Raw genomic sequence first — 17713 nt, 5'->3', positions numbered from 1 at the left:
AAGCAAGGATGGAGAGATGTTGTCACATGTACTTCTGACATGTTATCAGGAAGGATCAGTCCCTGGAGAAGGACATCATGCTTGGTAAAGTAGAGAGTCAGTGAAAAAGAGGAAGACCGTCAAAGAGATGGATAGAACACAGTGGCTGCAACAATAGGCTCAAACATAGCAACAATTGTGAGGATGGTGCGGCACTGGGCAGTGTTTCGTTACGTAGTATACAGGATCACTATGAGTTGGAACTGACTCAATGGCACCTAACAACAATAATCTGCATTACAGAGTGATCCAGTCCCATAACAGATTTCTTTCATTTTATATTTATGTTTATGTGTATTTATTTTCATTTTATAAGGAGGAGATTAGAATAACTGCTCATACAAAAGGTATAAGAGGCCTGAACCAGGAGTGCTACTCATGTTTTAAATTCTAGAATCCTCAAAATTTACTTTAGATAAAATATTCCAAACATTGAAGTAATTTTTCAAATTCTTTATATCATTCCCCAAAAATATGTCATAAAGACTGCAATTTAGGAAATACAAATTGTATATGCCTTATAGAGCAAAGTGTTTCTTATGGCAGAACTGTTCTGCTTTTACAATCATGAAAGAGGGCAATAGATACAGTGACAATATTTTCTAAACAAAAACATGAGACACAGAGTATGATAAACTCACCCACCTCACCCCAATGTACGATTCTACTTTTATGAAAAGTTTGATGAAAATTTAAAACAAGTGGAGCTATACCTCAGCTTCCTCACCTATAAAATAAGGATCATAATAATGATAATGACATCCGATTTAGAAGATTTTTGTGATGGCCCTCTTGGATAATTCCTATAAAGTGCCTGGCACATAGGAAGTATGCAATCAATGTTAGTCATTTTTATGTGTCTGATATACTGTGTTCATTGAAAAGTACAAAATTGTGATCAAAATTGTTCCAAACAACCAGGAACATGAGTTCCTATGAAGAAAGAGGGCACCCTGAATTACAGATAAACCAAAAAACCAAACCCGTTACTGGCAAGTCAATTCCGACTCAAAGCAACCCTATAGGACAGAGTAGAGCTGCCGCACAGGGTTTCCAAGGAGCAGCTGGTGGATGTGAACTGCTGACCTTTAGGTTAACAGTTATAGCTCTTAACTACTGTGCCACCAGGGCAGGTGCCTTAGGTTGAAATGAGAGCCATATATGGATGTCACCTCTGGCCCTCTAAAGAAATAGATAAATTAATTAGGTAAACACGTAAGTACAGTTAAAGTGAATCTCAAAGTTGTCTTCCCTAAGGGTGGCCCAAGGTGTTTTAAGCCTACATATTGGAAGGTAAGGAAGATGGCAGCAAAGATCTAGATTCAAAGCATGCGGACATGCATTTGGGAAAAATTTGTCTGCCTGTGAATTTGGAGAGACCTGTTAAGGCAGAATGTCCTGAGATTGGGTAGCAGAGGCAGGTGAACCAAAATCTCAACTTTCTTTGCTCAATTGCTAATAATCTGTCTAAAATACATGACTTTCCTTCATAGTCTCGGTGCTCAGATAATACGGACTTCTGGGTCTGCAGAAGCCAAGCTTTAGAATACCTAGTTTATCACTGTTCTAACTGCTCAATAACCTCAGCCAAGCACACTGTTCTGGGCTGACAGTGACACGAGGTGGACTGCAAGAAAAACTGACCAAAGTGATGACTCTTGCTCACCACCAGCCTTCATCCCTTTCTGGAGGCTCATGTACACTCTGTGATCCCCAGTAACCCCATAATCGGCCCCCTCCTCCAACCACCTTTTATCTGTCTCCACTATTCATACTGGACAGAATTATCGATTCTATCAACTTCTTGGGCAAACTTTCTCATATATATTCCTTCTCCTTCCTTTTCTTTTTTCCCTTTCATACCAAATTCCCCTGACAATGTTTTCCTTTCTCCTTTAGCCACGGTCTCTTTTGTAAGTAAAAAACAATGGTTAGTAAACAGCCTAGTTATGTAAAGAAAATTACACAGGGAACAGACCAAATCTTCTATTATTACAAAACCTTCCCCAGGCCTCAAGTTGCCACTCTGAACATTTTGCCACTTACCAATGGTGTGACATTTGACAGTGTTTAATTTCTCCGAGCTCCAGTTTCTTTATCTCTAAAATGGGAACAATAATATCTATCCTTCCAGGATTATCATCAGAATTCATGAGAAAATACATGTACGGGGACTGGCACATGAAACACACTAACGTACTGGCTGTTATTATTATTACCATTCCTTTTTAAGTATGTACACTATCATAAATATAAGCATTGGAGTCTGGCTTTGTGGGCTCAAAACCTGCCTTTGATACTTAACCTCTTCTTGTTTCCATTTACCTATCTACAAAATGGAGGTAATATTATTGTCTGTCTCAAAGGGTTGTTGCAAAAATTAAGTGAGATAATCCACATAAAAAATTCTGTTTAGGTCAAATAGGAAGTGTTCTATTTATTTTATTATTATTAGTTATACTAGTCTGTGAACTCCTCCAGTATAGAGATTATGTCCTATGAGTTCCCGAATTTAATTTTATAAATAGAAGAGTGGTAGTTTTTTTTTTTTTTTAAGAGTGATAGTTTTTGAGAGACCAGAAGTGAAGATCTCTAATGACCCCATTTTTATTTGAAATGTAAAGCTACCTTAAAGAAAGAAGTCAAGAATTCAGTATGTATTGGGGGGCGGGGACAGTTGAAATGGATTCAAATGTCACTCATAACTCAACAGAAAGGGCCTACCACAGCTGGTAGAGAGCCAGTAATCTGGCAAAGAAGCAATTAGGTAATGGGCTATAGGTTTTTTGTTGTGTGTTGTGTGTTTTAAATTTTCAAGCATCATAAAGCAATAGACACCAACCTAGCACCTGCCCTGTTTCGGTGTGGTGTGGATCCCGAGATGGATCAGCATGGAGCTCTGTGCCCAGGAGCGTAGAGAGCTGCCAGCCTCTCTTCCCTAACTGGGGTTATTGCAGAGTGTCTAAGCCAGGTCCAAGACTTCCCTCCGAGGCTGGGATTCCTTTCTGATCTGCTGGGGCAACAAGGACAAATGGCAGAACGGTTCAGGGACAAAGGAGCTACTGTGCTGCCTTAGGATTCTAATGGGGTCTCAGAAAAGCTCTGGGCCACACACTGACTAAACCCCTGAGCAAGGGCAGCCAGACTCAAATGAAAAAATGGTATTGAGTACTGAGCACGAGAAACTTTTCTTAATAGAAATGGTACTGTTTTAATGGTATTTCAAAGTTACCTCGTGTGGGGGAAACGCTGCTTCATATGCACCATTGTTTATAAGTTTACAGATACCTGGCAAGAGAAGAAAAGAACAGTTCTCAAGTCAGTTTGAATGAAGATTTTCCTCTGAAGCAACATACAGGTATTTGATACATAATTAATTTAAAATCTTAAAATAACCCAATAACTTCGATAGCCACACTGCCCATGAGTGAGGCTGTGAAAGAGACTGAAGCTAAGAGTCTAGTCGTGTCCTTATGACATTAGTAAATGAAGAGTGGTAAAATGCCAACACATGGTTTCACTCTGCCATATCATGAAATGTGGCACATTTTAATACTTATTTAGGATTAAATCAGTCCTCAAGACAACAAAGTTTGGTCAAAGAAGCATGCGAATTCCACATCTCAAAAAAAAGTCTCAAAAAGATATTAAAACCAAACCAAAAAAACACTAAACTCGTTGCCATCAAGTCAATTCCTTCTCATAAGGATCTTATAGGACAGAGTATAACTGCTCCATAGGGTTTCCAACGAGTGGCTGGTGGATTCGGACTGCCAATCTTCTGGTTAGCAGCCTGAGCCCTTACCACTGTGCCACCAGGGCTCCAGCAAAAAGACATCAGCATTGAGAAATTTATTTTTTCTATTGTACTTTAGATGAAGGTTTACAGAACAAACTAGCTTCTCATTAAACAGTTAGTACACATACTGTTTTATGACATTAGTTAACTCCACGACACGTCAACACTCTCCCTTCTCGACCTTGGGTTCCCCATTACCAGCTTTCCTGTCCCCTCCTGCCTTCCAGTCCTTGCCCCTGGGCTGGTGTGCCCCTTATTATTATTATTTTTTAATACTGAGTCAAAGAAATATAGTGATATGAGACATTTTCTTAAAAGCCCCTCTGTCTCAGTGAGGGTGTAGTGAAATGGATACTCTTCATACAGGTCTAGTGAGAATAAAAATTGGGAAAACCTTTATGGAGAGTAATTTTTGTTGTAATATTATTTATATTAGTGAAGAATTGAAAAGAATTGAACATCCAAAATTGGGAAATCATCTAATATATTATGGTACAATCACTTATATTAGGTATTTTATAAATCGTGATTTGATGAATGCTTGTAAGGTGCAGTGGTTAAGAGCTTGGCTGCTAACCAAAAGGTCAGCAGTTCGAATCCAGCTGCTCCTTGGAAACCCTATTAGACAGTTCTACTCTGTCCTGTAGGGTTGCTATGAGTCACAATCGAATGGACAGCAGCGGGTTTGTTTTTTTTATTTATAATAATATTTTCAAATAGTACTTAAGAGCTTGAGAAAATACTCATAATGCTAATTTAAAAAATAATGAGATAGAAAACTGTAAACACTGTATACTTATAACTCATCAGTATAAATTTTTAACAGTGATAATTGAAATTAGGGGTATAATTTTTATACTTTTTTAATACATTTTATAAATTTTTTCTACTTTTCTGTGTTTATTTTCTACAAAAGGTGTGATAATTTTATAATCATTAAAATGTCATATTTATTTTAAAGTCTACATAAGTACATAATGCTATAATTTAGACACTTTATATAAAAATGAATAATTTTTAATTCCCATTCTGGATTTCTCTATTTTTATTTCTTCTTTCGAATATTTTTGACTAGATATATTTATTTATTTATTTATTTATTTTGGTAAGCCTTAGTGTCTAAAGTAACTATTTTGACTGCTTTGTACTAATGGGAGGAGCCTAGTTGGGCAGTGGTTACCACTTGGCTGCTAACCAAAAGGTCAGCAGTTCAAACCCACCAGCCACTAAGTAAGAGAAAGATGTGGCAATCTGCTTCTGTAAAAATTTACAGCCTTGGGGCAGTTCTACTCCATCCTATAGGGTCACTATGAGTCAGAATTGACTCAACAGCAATGGGTTTCAGGTACTAATGGTATGATTAATCAGAAGAGAACTGAAGTCTGAGGTTCATCTTGAAAAAAATACCTGACATGAAACATAGTTCATTTAATTTATGAGACATTCAATTTTGGTATATATTTCTATTGGCTGCCAACTTTTTATTTTCAAGAATTTTAGAACATAACTAACATTTGATCTCTTTAGTCTCCTTGTATTTTTCAACCTTACAATTAGAAGTCCAGCATATTTGTCACTCGTTATTTTTGCTCTGCTGTATGTAAACTTTCCAATTTTATTTAATTTTTCTAGGTGAAACTATCTCAATTTCCTTTTGTATTATACTTGTAGTAGCTCACTGCTAAACATCCAAACACAAAAATTTACACATTTAAATTTAGCTGTGAGTTCACCTTCTGCAGATAACCTCTAAAAGTTTCATATATAAATATATTGTTTATTTTTTTCTGTTTTGAATTACAATAGACTTATAGTTTTGTGAACTTCCTTTTTTCACTTAATAATGCATTGTAGATATCTGTTGAAGTCAGTAAGGAAAGAATTAATTACTAATTTTCAACCTCCATAAAAAAGGATCTGTGTTCTACACTTTGTATAATAGACAGCATATAAGAGATGCTTGATACATTTGTGATAACAAATGAGTGAAAAAATGTCACATACTTTTTAAGGGATACATTATATGGATATAGCTTAACTTAATTATTAGTCCCCAAAGGTGGATTTAAGATGTTTCTATTTTTTCTTTTTTTTTTTCTATTACAAACAAAGCAACAAAGGTCACATTTCTACATATATTATTATTCAAAAATCTGATTATTTACTTAGGAAAAATATCCAGAAGTAAAATTTCTGTGTCAAAATGTTTGCACATTTTACATTTTGATACATATGGTCAAATCATTTTTGTTTGGCTTGGTTTGGTATTATTAAAATGCTTCAAAATAGAATATTTAGAGTTTGCCTTCAATGTCTTATATTCTCATATTGAATGCATGAAGGCAAAGCTTCAATTTTTAAAAATAATAATTCTGGGTATAACTATCAGCACATTCTATTTTCTCTAAGGCATTAATTAATGTTCTTACCCACTTTTGATATGCCATTTTCATATTTGGTGCGCTGCAGCATATGATAGACTATTCTGCTTCGAGTAGCATTGCTGAAGAAGGTGTCCTTATTGTTTATTATGAAGCTGTTAAGATGAGGGAATTGGTTTTAGTGTCCAAAGCAGAACACAGAATTCACAACAGTTACAAGCTCCTGAGTATAGCATCCGTTTTCGCCATTAAAATGAATGCATGCATATAGTAAATTAGAGTAGAAACCACCCTCTTCAAAAAAAAAATCATTTGACAGAGGGAAAAAAAACTCATAAAAAATACAGAACATTATCAAATATTCATTTTAATATCTTCTTTCATCTTATAAGAAGGTCTAGACGTACTCATATTTCATGTTTAGCATGGAACAAGGGGAGAACAGACTACATATTGGTTTCCATAAATTTTGTACTACCTTAAGCAATGTAGTTCCAAATAGAACACATTAAAAATTGAAGTCATCTCTCCGACTCACCTTTCCAATCTGGCTTATTTTGCTTTCAGAGCTTAGAATGAGGACTAGTCCTCCCTCCCCTTCATGCCCTATATTGCCCCACCCTAAGAAGAGTAATAAAGAGGGACGATGTGAAATTTTTTAATGTGAGATTAGATGATGTGAAGATCAGAAGGGTATACCAAGAGGAAATGAATCTGTTTGGGCATATATCAACAGCTTCAAAAAATGAGTGCTCTAGACCTCACTCAAAGTCTGACAGTTCCTGATTCCAGTTGCTTTATCTGTGGTTAATGATAAACCACCATTTTCTCAGGCACTTAGCACTGAAGTATTAGGTCGTTTATCATCCTTGCTTCTTCTTCACTCTCCATATTCAAACAGTTGCCAAACTGAATTAGTTTTCTAACTGAACTGCCTCTCTCCAGCTTTGGTGCTACCCTTGTTGTGGGTCTATTTGTCTTTTGTCTAGACATGAGAAGAGCGTTCGACCTGGCCATCCAATTTCCAACCTGGTTTTCAAAACACAGCTGGAATCCTCAGAACATTCCTCTATTTGAAACCTGTCAGCAGTTTTCATTACTTGCATAATTGAATTTCTTATTTTCCTTCCAAATCCTCTACACTTACATTCCACCATACCCCTCAGCCTAATTCCCATAGATCTGGCTGCTTGTGTTTAGCAATTAATCAAATTGCAAAATCTATCATCACTTTAAAATCTCATTCTTTTCCTCCTCATTTTGCTCTGTTTCTTATCTCTGTTTCCCCACCTCTCTCTCTCTCCATATTTTTACCCGCTGAAAAGTGCTACCTTCTTCAAAAAGGCTTCCCAGATCCTCTTCTCTGGATGTGGCTTCTCCCTCTTTTAAAACAAATGTGTATTTTATTTGTATCTTTCCTATACGTTGATTTTACTCTGTGCTGCTCTATGCTAATCTATATACCTGTACATTGTATTAGATTGTAGGTTCCTCCAATATTCTGATATTATGCTTTTTATCTTTGTATTCAGATGCACCAAACTCACTGTCCTGTTAACTACAGGTGTCAGAAGGAATGTCCACCTGCTTTGTTCATCATCACATTGATTTTGCACTCCTTGAACAAATATTTACTTAGCAGATACATTTCTTTTGTGAAGTTACAGTATGGTGGGAAGAAAGAGATGATACATAAGTAAACAAGTAAGTAATATACTTTCAGATAACTGCTATTAAGAAAAATGAAACAGAATAACATACAGAATGATTAGGACAAAAAGACTATAGACAGCGATTTTCAGGGAAGATATCTATGAGGTGGTAATGTCTGAATGGGAGCTGAATGATAAGAAGGACAATTCCCTGCAAAGATCTAGGAAAAGAGCATGTTAAGCAAAGAGAAGAATAAGAGTGAAGGCTCTGAAGGGGGACTACGCTTGAGATTTTGAGGCACAGATCTGAGGCTGGAGTAAGTAAATGGTGAGGAAAATGGTAGAAGATGAGGTAACAATAATGGGCAAGGACCACAGCATATATGGTCACATAGTAGATGATAAGAAATTTGAAATGTAAGTACAAATGGGAGGCCATTGAAGGTTTTTAAGCAAAGCCATTGTATGATCTGACTGATATTGTTTAAAGATCACTCTGGTTTCTTGGGTTCAGAAAGAAAGGGCAGAATGTTTTTTATCTGGTGCTCCATAGAGACTTAACGATCTGAAAAAGTTGCAGTACAAAGTTGAAGAAGATTCCATTCAACTGTGGCCTCTCTCTAAACCTGGCAGTCATTTGGATCTACACTGCTTCCCTCCCTTCCTATAGCTGGAATTACAAAGAATGCTTCTAGATCCACCTCTAAGAGTAGGTTACGAGTAAACAAAATATTTGGGAGGGCAGACTTTCCCATTAATTGTAACATGTTTGGTGGTCTAGAATTCTGTTCCATCCTGCCTTGAAACACCAGGCTTCCCATAATATAAGCCTATATTCACAGAACATAGGCCAACCAGAGTGGCATACAGCCAAGTCAATATTACAACTATAGCTCTGTAGTACACTGTGCATTTCTTTATATTTACGTTTACTCTATTTATTTGATTTTTTATTTACATTTTTGTCAGATCCATTAGACTGAGAGTACCCTTGAAGGCAAGGACTGTGTCATAATACCCTTTATATCTCCAGCTTGTGCCACAGTACCTGATTCACACAGAAACTCAGTAAATAGTAGATGAATGAATAAGTGAATAAATGGATAGAAAATTATACAACAAATCCCTCCAGAAACTCCAATTTATCTTTTGAATCAATTACATAAGATTAAACTAAAATGAGCAGTTTAATTAACAGATAAATATTAAGTATGGTTTAAGTATAAGAATTTATTAATTAGAACAACCTATTCTTCAAACATGTTAGTTAACAGAAATTATTATTATTACTATTGTCATTATTATTATTTTAATTAGGTGACTTACTAAACCAGAGTAATTAACTTGGAAGAGTTGGGAACTAGACTATCAATCCATGGGTTTGCAATTTATTATTTGTGTCTTGAATGTCTCTAAATCTTACAGCTGATAAAGAATTAATACTGTTCACTGAACGTTCTTCACGTTAAGTGTAAATTATAATATAATGATACATTTTCTTATTTATTTGTTAAAGAATGGAAACATCACAGATATTTTTATTCTATCAACAAACTCTAGGTAATGAAAGGTAGAACGGCAGATGGTGGGAGAAAAGATGTAACTCACTGGTGAATCCGTGCACGGCTGAAGGGGCCAGTGTAGCATTCTAATTCCTCCAGGTCTGGAAAAGCTGACTTGTCGAGAGCCATTGGGTTTTGGGGCATCCACTTCATGATTTTTTTCAAATTTTTTTTCATCCTGGAACACAATCACATTTCAGAATTAGATAATTTTACATTCCAGAGTCATGCCTACCTTTGACTACAGTTACTTAAAGAAAATAGTTTAAAAAAAGACACACACACACGTGTACATTCCTTCTGTCAGCACACAAAATGAATAACAAACCAAATCCTGTACTTGCTTAAACTCTTTCAGAGCAACTATGCTACGCTTGTGAGAAAAACCTTGTGGAAAATATCAAAGAATCATCACTCATAAGGATGGTGATAGGAGAAAAAGGATAAACAATATAAAAGCAGCATGATAAATTTATTAAACCAGTGTATCTGTGTGTGTGTTTGTATGTAGGTTGTTGTTGTTGGGTGCTGTCGAGTAAGTTCCAACTCATAGTGACCCCACGTACAACAGAACCAAACACTGACTGGTCCTTAGCCCTTCTCACAATCCTTGCTATGCTTGAGCCCATCATTGCAGCCACTATGTCAATGTGACTGTACTTCTTCCAAGACAGATTTGTTTGTTCTTCTGGCAGTCCATGGTATATTCAGTATTCTTTGCCATCACCATAATTCATAGGTGTCAATTTTCTTTGGTCTTCCTTATACATTGTCCAGCTTTCGTATGCATATGAGGCGATTGAAAATACCATGGATTGGGGCAAGCACATCTTAGTCCTCAAAGTGACATCTTTGCTTTTTAACACTTTAAAGAGGTCTTTTGCAGCAGATTGTCGTTGTTGTTAGTCCATTCCAACCAGATACCCTACGTTAAACAGAACGAAACAGGCCCAGTCCTGCAGCATCCTCATAATCGTTATGCTTGAGCCCACTGTTGCAGCCACTGTGTCAATCCATCTCCTCGAGGGTCTTCCACTTTTTTGCTGACCCTCTACTTTACCAAACATGATGTCCTTCTCAAAGGACTGGTCCCTCCTGATAATAAGTTCAAAGTATGTGAGAAGGACTCTCGCCATCCCTACTTCTTAAGGAGCATTCTGGCTGTATTTCTTCCAAGATAGATTTGTTCGTTCATCTGGCAGTCCATGGTATATTCAATGTTCTTTGTCAACACCGTAAATCAAAGGCATCAATTCTTCCTCGCTCTTCCTTACTCATTGTCCAGTTTTTGCATTCATATGAGGCGACTGAAAATACCATGGCTTGGGTCAGGTGCACCTTAGTCTTCAAGGTGACATCTTTGCTTTTTAACACTTTAAAGAAATTTTTTTGCAGCAGATTTGCCCAACTCAATGCATAGTGTACTATATAACTGTCCAATTGAAAATGGCCAATACCAGTCCATTTCAGCTTACTTATAACTAAGATATCAGTCTGTATGTTTTCCATTTCATTTTTGATGACTTCCAATTTTCCTAGATTCATACTATGTACATTTCATATTCAGATTACTACTGGATGTTTGCAGCTGTTTCTTCTCATTTTGAGTCATGCCACATCAGCAAATGAAGGCCCCAAAAGCTTGACTCCATTCATGTCATTAAGGGCGACTTCACTTTGAGGAGGCAGCTCTTCCCTAGTTGTATTTTAAAAATCAGTTTTGTTTTGTTTGTTTTTTTTTTAAATCAAGAGCAATGTGGCCCCACAGAAGTGGAGACCAAAAAGAACATTGCTAGTGGGAATGCAAAATGGTACAGCTGCTGTATAAAACATTTTTTGCAGTTCCTTAAAAAGCTCAAAATAGAGCTTCCATATGACCCAGCAATCCCACTCTTAGGTATATACTCAAGAGACTTGAAAGCAGCAATGCTAACAGACACATGTACAGCAATGTTCATTGCAGTACTACTGACAATAGCCAAAAGTTGGAAACAACCCAAACAGACTGTGGCGTATGCATACAATGGAATATTACTCTCTCATAAACAAAGTCCTGTTACATGCCACAACTTCGATGAACCTTATAAATATTATGTTGCGTGAAATAAGTCAATCACAAAAGGACGAATATTGTATGATGTCACTAATATGAAACACTTAGAATAGGCAAGTGTATAAAGATCAGAGTTTAACAGTGCTTACCAGAGGTGGGAAGATAGGGGAAAGAGGGGAATTTTTATTACCTAGCATTGAGTTTCTGTTTATTGGGATGGAAAATATGACAATGGATGCTGGTGACAGTTGCATAACATGGGGTTCCTGGTGGCGCAGTGGTTAAAAGCTCAGGCTGCTAACCAAAAAGTCAGCAGTTCAAATCAATCAACAGCTCCCAGAAACCCTGGGGGGCAGTTCTACTCTGTACTATAGGGTCGCTATGAGTCAGAATCGACTTGATGGCAATGGTTTTTCTGTTTTTGTTTTTTTAGCATTGAGTTTCTGTTTATGGGGATGGAAAATATGGCAATGGATGCTGGTGACAGTTGCATAACATGATTTGTAATTGAACTGTACAAGTGAAAAATGTGGAATGGCAAATGTTGTATTATCTGTACTTTTTACAACATATAAAAACAGCAATGGCCACTACACACAATCAAAACTCCTAGAATTTGGGGAAGCCATAATTCAATTCAGTTTAATTAAATTCCATTTGACTCAAACCATCTGAAGCTTATTTCAACTTGTTTTAGAACAAGCACCACTAATCTAGTTCCATGCCTTATCTAGGTTAAATTGTTTGCTGGGTATTGTGCTTATCCAAACCAAATTTTATCTGCAATTGAGAACCCATAAATTCAGTTATATTTAAATATCTGGACATAGCACAGTCACTCTAATCTCAAATCAGGTACACATTTTCCAGCTACTTATTTTGGCTTTTTTTTTTTTTTTGATGGACTGCTAATGATAAAATATCCTAAAGTTAAATAATATCTGAGTCTAATATAAGTAGAAGATGGCACAGGACTAGGCAATGTTTCCTTCTGTTATACATAAGGTTGCCATGAGTCTGAGCCAACTTGATGGCAACTAACAAACACCGTAAGTAAAAGGACATCTAAAACCTTGTTACTTAAAGTGGTATTTGGACCAGCTGCATCAGCTTCACATGAGAGCTTGAGTCAAATGCATTAGCTCAAGCCCACACCCCAGATTTATTGAATCAGAATCTTCATTTTAACAAGATTCCCATGCATTTTGTGTGCACACTTAAATTTGAGAACCATTGTTCTAAAAGCAACTTATCATCATGAAAGTGTGAAGATCTATAAGTCTGAAATTCAAAGTCAAAGGACCTACATATAGAATAATAATTTCATGTTTCATATGTTAAGTATCTTGAATTACCAGCAAATGGTTGATTGGATAAATAAAAAAGATTAATTCTTAATGCTTATGTAAAAAAATAAACAAAACAAAGCCAAACCCATCAATTACTTTTTCAAACTAGTAAGTTTACTTTTGATCTTATCAAGCATGTTGTTGAAGCCACATCAGTTCAATGGTTTTACACAATTGTCACACAGAGAATCGCTTATGCTCCCATCCTTAAAAGAGAACAACTTAACTATTGTGTTCTCACAAGGAACAGCAAGCATAACAGTGTTGAGTACTTCTTTGATTTATATACAGAGTTTATGAATCCTGGGAAAGTTTTGGAGCCTTGGTGGCACAGTGGTTAAGAGCTAGGCTTCTAACCTAAAGGTCAGCAGTTTGAATCCACCAACCACTCCTTGAAAACCCTATAGGGCAGCTCTACTCTGTCCTATAGGGTCGGCATGAATCAGAATCCACTCAACGGCAACGGGTTTTTTTTATTTTGTTTTGGGAAGGTTTTATATCCCTGTCACTTCTGTATTAACAGAAGCTTTGCAACAATGTCAAGAAACAAAGAAGAGAAAATAAAAAGAAGTTAATCTTCATATATTTGGGATCATTTCAAAAATATTTCTTTTTTTAATGCACCTGTCTTTATTTTTTAAATTTTTTTCTTTCTTTTCTATTTCTTCTTCGGAAGAAAGGTGGGGTCCTTTTTGTTTTGAGGAAATTTAAAAAATCATATTCATACCCTTAAACAGGGCTCTGAATTCTGTTCAAATAGGAACACAGTGATTAAAAGAGATCCACTTCCCTAAAAAAGTTGGGTGAGGGTCAGCGATCTCCATAATATTTCACAACTTACAGGGGACAAAAAGCTCTCTGTGCTTGCAGAAATCTAAAACAAACAAAACCAAACAGAAGCCTAGGATAAACTCTGAACACTTCATCCAAATGAACTCATTTGGATATTCCAGGTTAGTGACTAAAACATTTATTTAGAGCTAGCAACAATGTTTGTAGCAATTCTGGAAATATTGAGAGTGAGCTAAGGATATATAATATTGACTATGTGAACAACAACTCAAAAAAAGAAAATATGCCAATAATTAAAAAAATAAATAACAGATGTGTGTTTAATTTGCAGAATTCAGAGACTACTTAACTACCTAGAATGTTATCTCACATCTGACCCTCCTGAAGAGTCATTATTACTATTATTTTTTTCTTGGTGCTTTAAGTGAAACTTTACAGTTCAAGTTCGTTTCTCATACAAAAATTTACACATACATTATTATGTAACCTAGTTGCTCTCCCTATAATGTGACAGCACACTCCTCCTTTCCACCTCGGATTTCCCGAGTCCACTCAGCTAGCTTCAGTTCCTTTTTGCCTTCTCATCTCGCCTCTGGGCAGGAGCTGCCCATTTAGTCTCATGTATCTACTTGAGCTAAGAAGCATTCTCTTCACAAGTATCATTTTATGTCTTATACTCCAGTCTAATCTTTCCCTGAAGAGTTGGCTTCAGGAATGGTTTCAGTTCTGGGTCAACAGAGAGTCTGGGGGCGATGTCTTCCGGGGTCCCTCCAGTCTCAGTCAGACCATTAAGTCTGGTCTTTTTACTAGAATTTGAGATCTGCAGCCCACTTTTCACCTGCTCTGTCAGGGACTGTCTGCTGTGCTCCCTGTCAGGGCGGTCATTGGTGGTAGCCAGGCACCATCTAGTTCTGGTTTCAGGCTGATGGAGTCTCTAGTTTATGTGGCCGTTTTGTCTCTTGGGCTAATATTATCCTTGTGTCTTTGGTGTTCTTCATTCACCTTTCCTCCATGTAGGTTGGGACCAATTGCTGCACCTTAGATGGCCACTAGCTAGCTTTTAAGACCCCAGACACCACTCACCAAAGTAGGATGCAGAACATTTTCTTAATAAACTTTGTTATGCCAATTGACCTACATGTCTCCTGAAACCATAGTCCCCAGACCCCCACTCCTGCTACTCTGTCCCTCAAAGTGTTTGGTTGTATTCAGGAAACTTCTTAGCTTTTGGTTTAGTCCAGTTGTGCTGACTTTCCCTGTATTGCGTATTGTCCTTTCCTTCACCTAAGATAATCCTTACCTACTATCTAGTTAGTGAATACCCCTCTCCCTACCTCCCTACACTCGTAACCATCAAGTAAGGTTTTCTTCTGTGTTTAAGGCTTTTCTTGAGTTCTTATTATAGTGGCTTCAAACAATATTTGTTCTTTTGCAACTAATTTCACTCAGCATAACGCCTTCCAGATTCATCCATGTTATGAGATGTTTCATGGATTCATCATTGTTCTTTATAGTTGTATAGTATTCCATTGTATGAATATACCATAATTTGTTTATCCATTTGTCCATTGATGGTAACCTAGGTTGTTTCCATATTTTTGCCACTGTGAACACTGCTGCAATGAACATCGGTATGTATATATCTATTCATGTGATGTCTCTTATTTCTCTAGGATGTATTCCAAGGAGCGGTACTTCTATTTCTAGCTTTTTAAGGAAGCACCAAATTGATTTCCAAAGTGGTTTTACCATTTTACATTCCCATCAGCAGTGTATAAGTGTTCCAGTCTCCCCACAACCTCTCCAACATTTATTATTTTGTGTTTTTTGGATCAATGCTAGCCTTGTTGGGGTGAGATGATATCTCATTGTAGTTTTGTTTTTTTTTTCCTTTTCTTTTTAATTTATTGCACTTTAGATGAAGATTTACAGAACAAATAGTTTCTCATTAAACAGTACACATACTGTTTTATAACAATGGTTAACAACCCCATGACATGTCAACATTGTCCCTTCTCAACCTTGGATTCCCTATTACCATCTTTCCTCTCCCCTCCTGCCTTCTAGTCCTTGTCCCTGGACTGCTGTGCCCCGTTAGTCTCATTTTGTTTTATGGGGCTGTCTAATCTTTGGCTGAATGGTGAACCTCTGGAGTGACTTCATTACTGAGCTAAAAGGGTGTCCGGAGGCCATACTATCAGGGTTTCTCCAATCTCTGTCAGGCCAGTAAGTCTAGTCTTTGTGAGTTAGAATTTTGTTGTACATTTTTCTCCAGCTCTGTCCAGGACCCTCTGTTGTGACCCCGGTCAGAGCAGTCAGTGGTGGTAGCCAGGCACCATCTAGTTGTACTGGACTCACTCTGGTGGAGGCCATGGTAGTTGTGGTCCATTAGTCCTTCGGACTAATTTTTTCCTCGTATCTTGTTCTCTACATTCTCACTCGCTCCCAAAGGGGTGGGACCAGTGGAGTATCTTAGATGGCTGCTCACAGGCTTTTAAGACCCCAGACGCACTCACCAAGGTAGAATGTAGAACATTGTCTTTATAAACTGTGTTATGCCAATTGAGATAGATATTCCCCGAGACCATGGTCCCCACAGCCTTCTGCCCAGCAATTCAGTCCTTCACGGAGTTTGGATGTGTCTATGGAGCTTCCATGACCTTTCCTTGTAGAAGTTGTCCTGGCTTCCCAGTATTGTGTACTGTCTTACTCTTCACCAAAGTTATCACTTATCTATTGTCTGTTTATTATTTCTCCCTCCCCCCACTCCTCCCATCCCTCGTAACCATCAGAGATTGTTTCTTTTTCTGTGTAAACCTTTTCATGAGTTTTTACAGTAGTGGTCTCACACAATATTTGTGCTTTTGTGATTGCCTTATTTTACTCAGCATAATGTCTTCCAGTTTCATCCATGTTATGAGATGCTTTGCAGATTCATCATTGTAGTTTTGACTTGCATTTCTCTAATGGCTAATGATCATGAGCACTTCCTCATGTATCTATTAGTCGCTGAATATCTTCTTTGGTGAAGTACCTGTTCATATCCTTTGCCCATTTTTTAACTGGGTTATTTGTCTTTTTGTTGTTGAGGTTTTGCAATATCTTGTAGATTTTAGAGATTAGATGCTGATCATATTTGTCATGGCCAAAATTTTTTTCCCAGTCTCTAGGTTATCTTTTTACTCTTTTGGTGAAGTCTTTTGATGAGCATAAGAATTTGATTTTTAGGAGCTCCTATTTGTCTAGTTTCTCTGCCGGTGTTTGTACATTATTAGTAATGTTTTGTATTCTCTTTATGCCATGAATTAGGGCTCCTAGAATTGTCCCTATTTTTTATTCCATGATCTTTATTGTTTTAAATTTTATATTTAGGTATTTGATCCATTTTGAGTCAGTTTTTGTGCATGGTGTGAGGTATGGGTCTTCTTCCACTTTTTGCTGATGGATATCCAGTTATGCCAGCACCATTTGTTAAAGAGACTGTCTTTTTCCCAGTTAATGGACTTCGGGCCTTTGTCAAATATCAGCTGCTCTTAGGTGGAAGAATTTACGTCTAGATTCTCAATTCTGTTCCCTTGGTCTAAGTATTCGTTGTTGTACCAGTACCAGGCTGTTTTGACTACTATGGCTGTATAACAGGTTCTAAAATCAGGTAGTGTGAGGCCTCCTACTTTGTTCTTCTTCTTCAGTAATGCTTTACTTATCCAGGGCGTCTTCCTTTTCCATATTAAGTTGGTGATTTGTTTCTCCATCTCATTAAAAAATGCCATTGGGATTTGGATCGAGACTGCATTGTATTTGTAGGTTGCTTTGGGTAGAAGAGACATTTTCACAATTTTGAGTCTTCCTATCCATGAGCAAGGTTATTTTTTTCCACTTATGCAGGTCTCTTTTGGTTTCTTGCAGTAGTGTCTTGTAGTTTTCTTTGTATAGGTCTTTTATATCTCTGGTTAGATTTATTCCTAAGTATTTTATCTTCTTGGGAGCTATTACAAATGGTATTAATTTGGTGATTTCCTCTTGGAAGTTCTCTTTGTTAGTGTAGAGGAATCCAATTGATTTTTGTATGTTTATCTTGTATCCTGA

At 36.9% G+C, this 17713-nt stretch overlaps 1 protein-coding gene across 3 annotated transcripts in view; it reads right to left on the bottom strand.

Moving 5' to 3' along the window:
* The window catches only part of ANO3 (anoctamin 3), a 508791-nt gene that overhangs the window by 115880 nt on the left and 375198 nt on the right, over nucleotides 1-17713 (bottom strand). For all 3 annotated transcript variants that reach the window (XM_023737820.1, XM_004369722.2, XM_004369723.2), the window contains 3 exons: nucleotides 9480-9611; nucleotides 6268-6374; nucleotides 3272-3327 (listed from right to left, as the gene is read on the bottom strand). In XM_023737820.1, the coding sequence (XP_023593588.1) occupies nucleotides 3272-3327; nucleotides 6268-6374; nucleotides 9480-9611 (295 nt within the window). The remainder of the gene's footprint in view (nucleotides 1-3271; nucleotides 3328-6267; nucleotides 6375-9479; nucleotides 9612-17713) is intronic.

Source organism: Trichechus manatus, unplaced genomic scaffold (assembly GCF_000243295.1).
Source record: "Trichechus manatus latirostris isolate Lorelei unplaced genomic scaffold, TriManLat1.0 scaffold00006, whole genome shotgun sequence".
NCBI lineage: Eukaryota > Metazoa > Chordata > Mammalia > Sirenia > Trichechidae > Trichechus > Trichechus manatus.
This window is presented reverse-complemented; position numbering and strand designations above follow the sequence as displayed.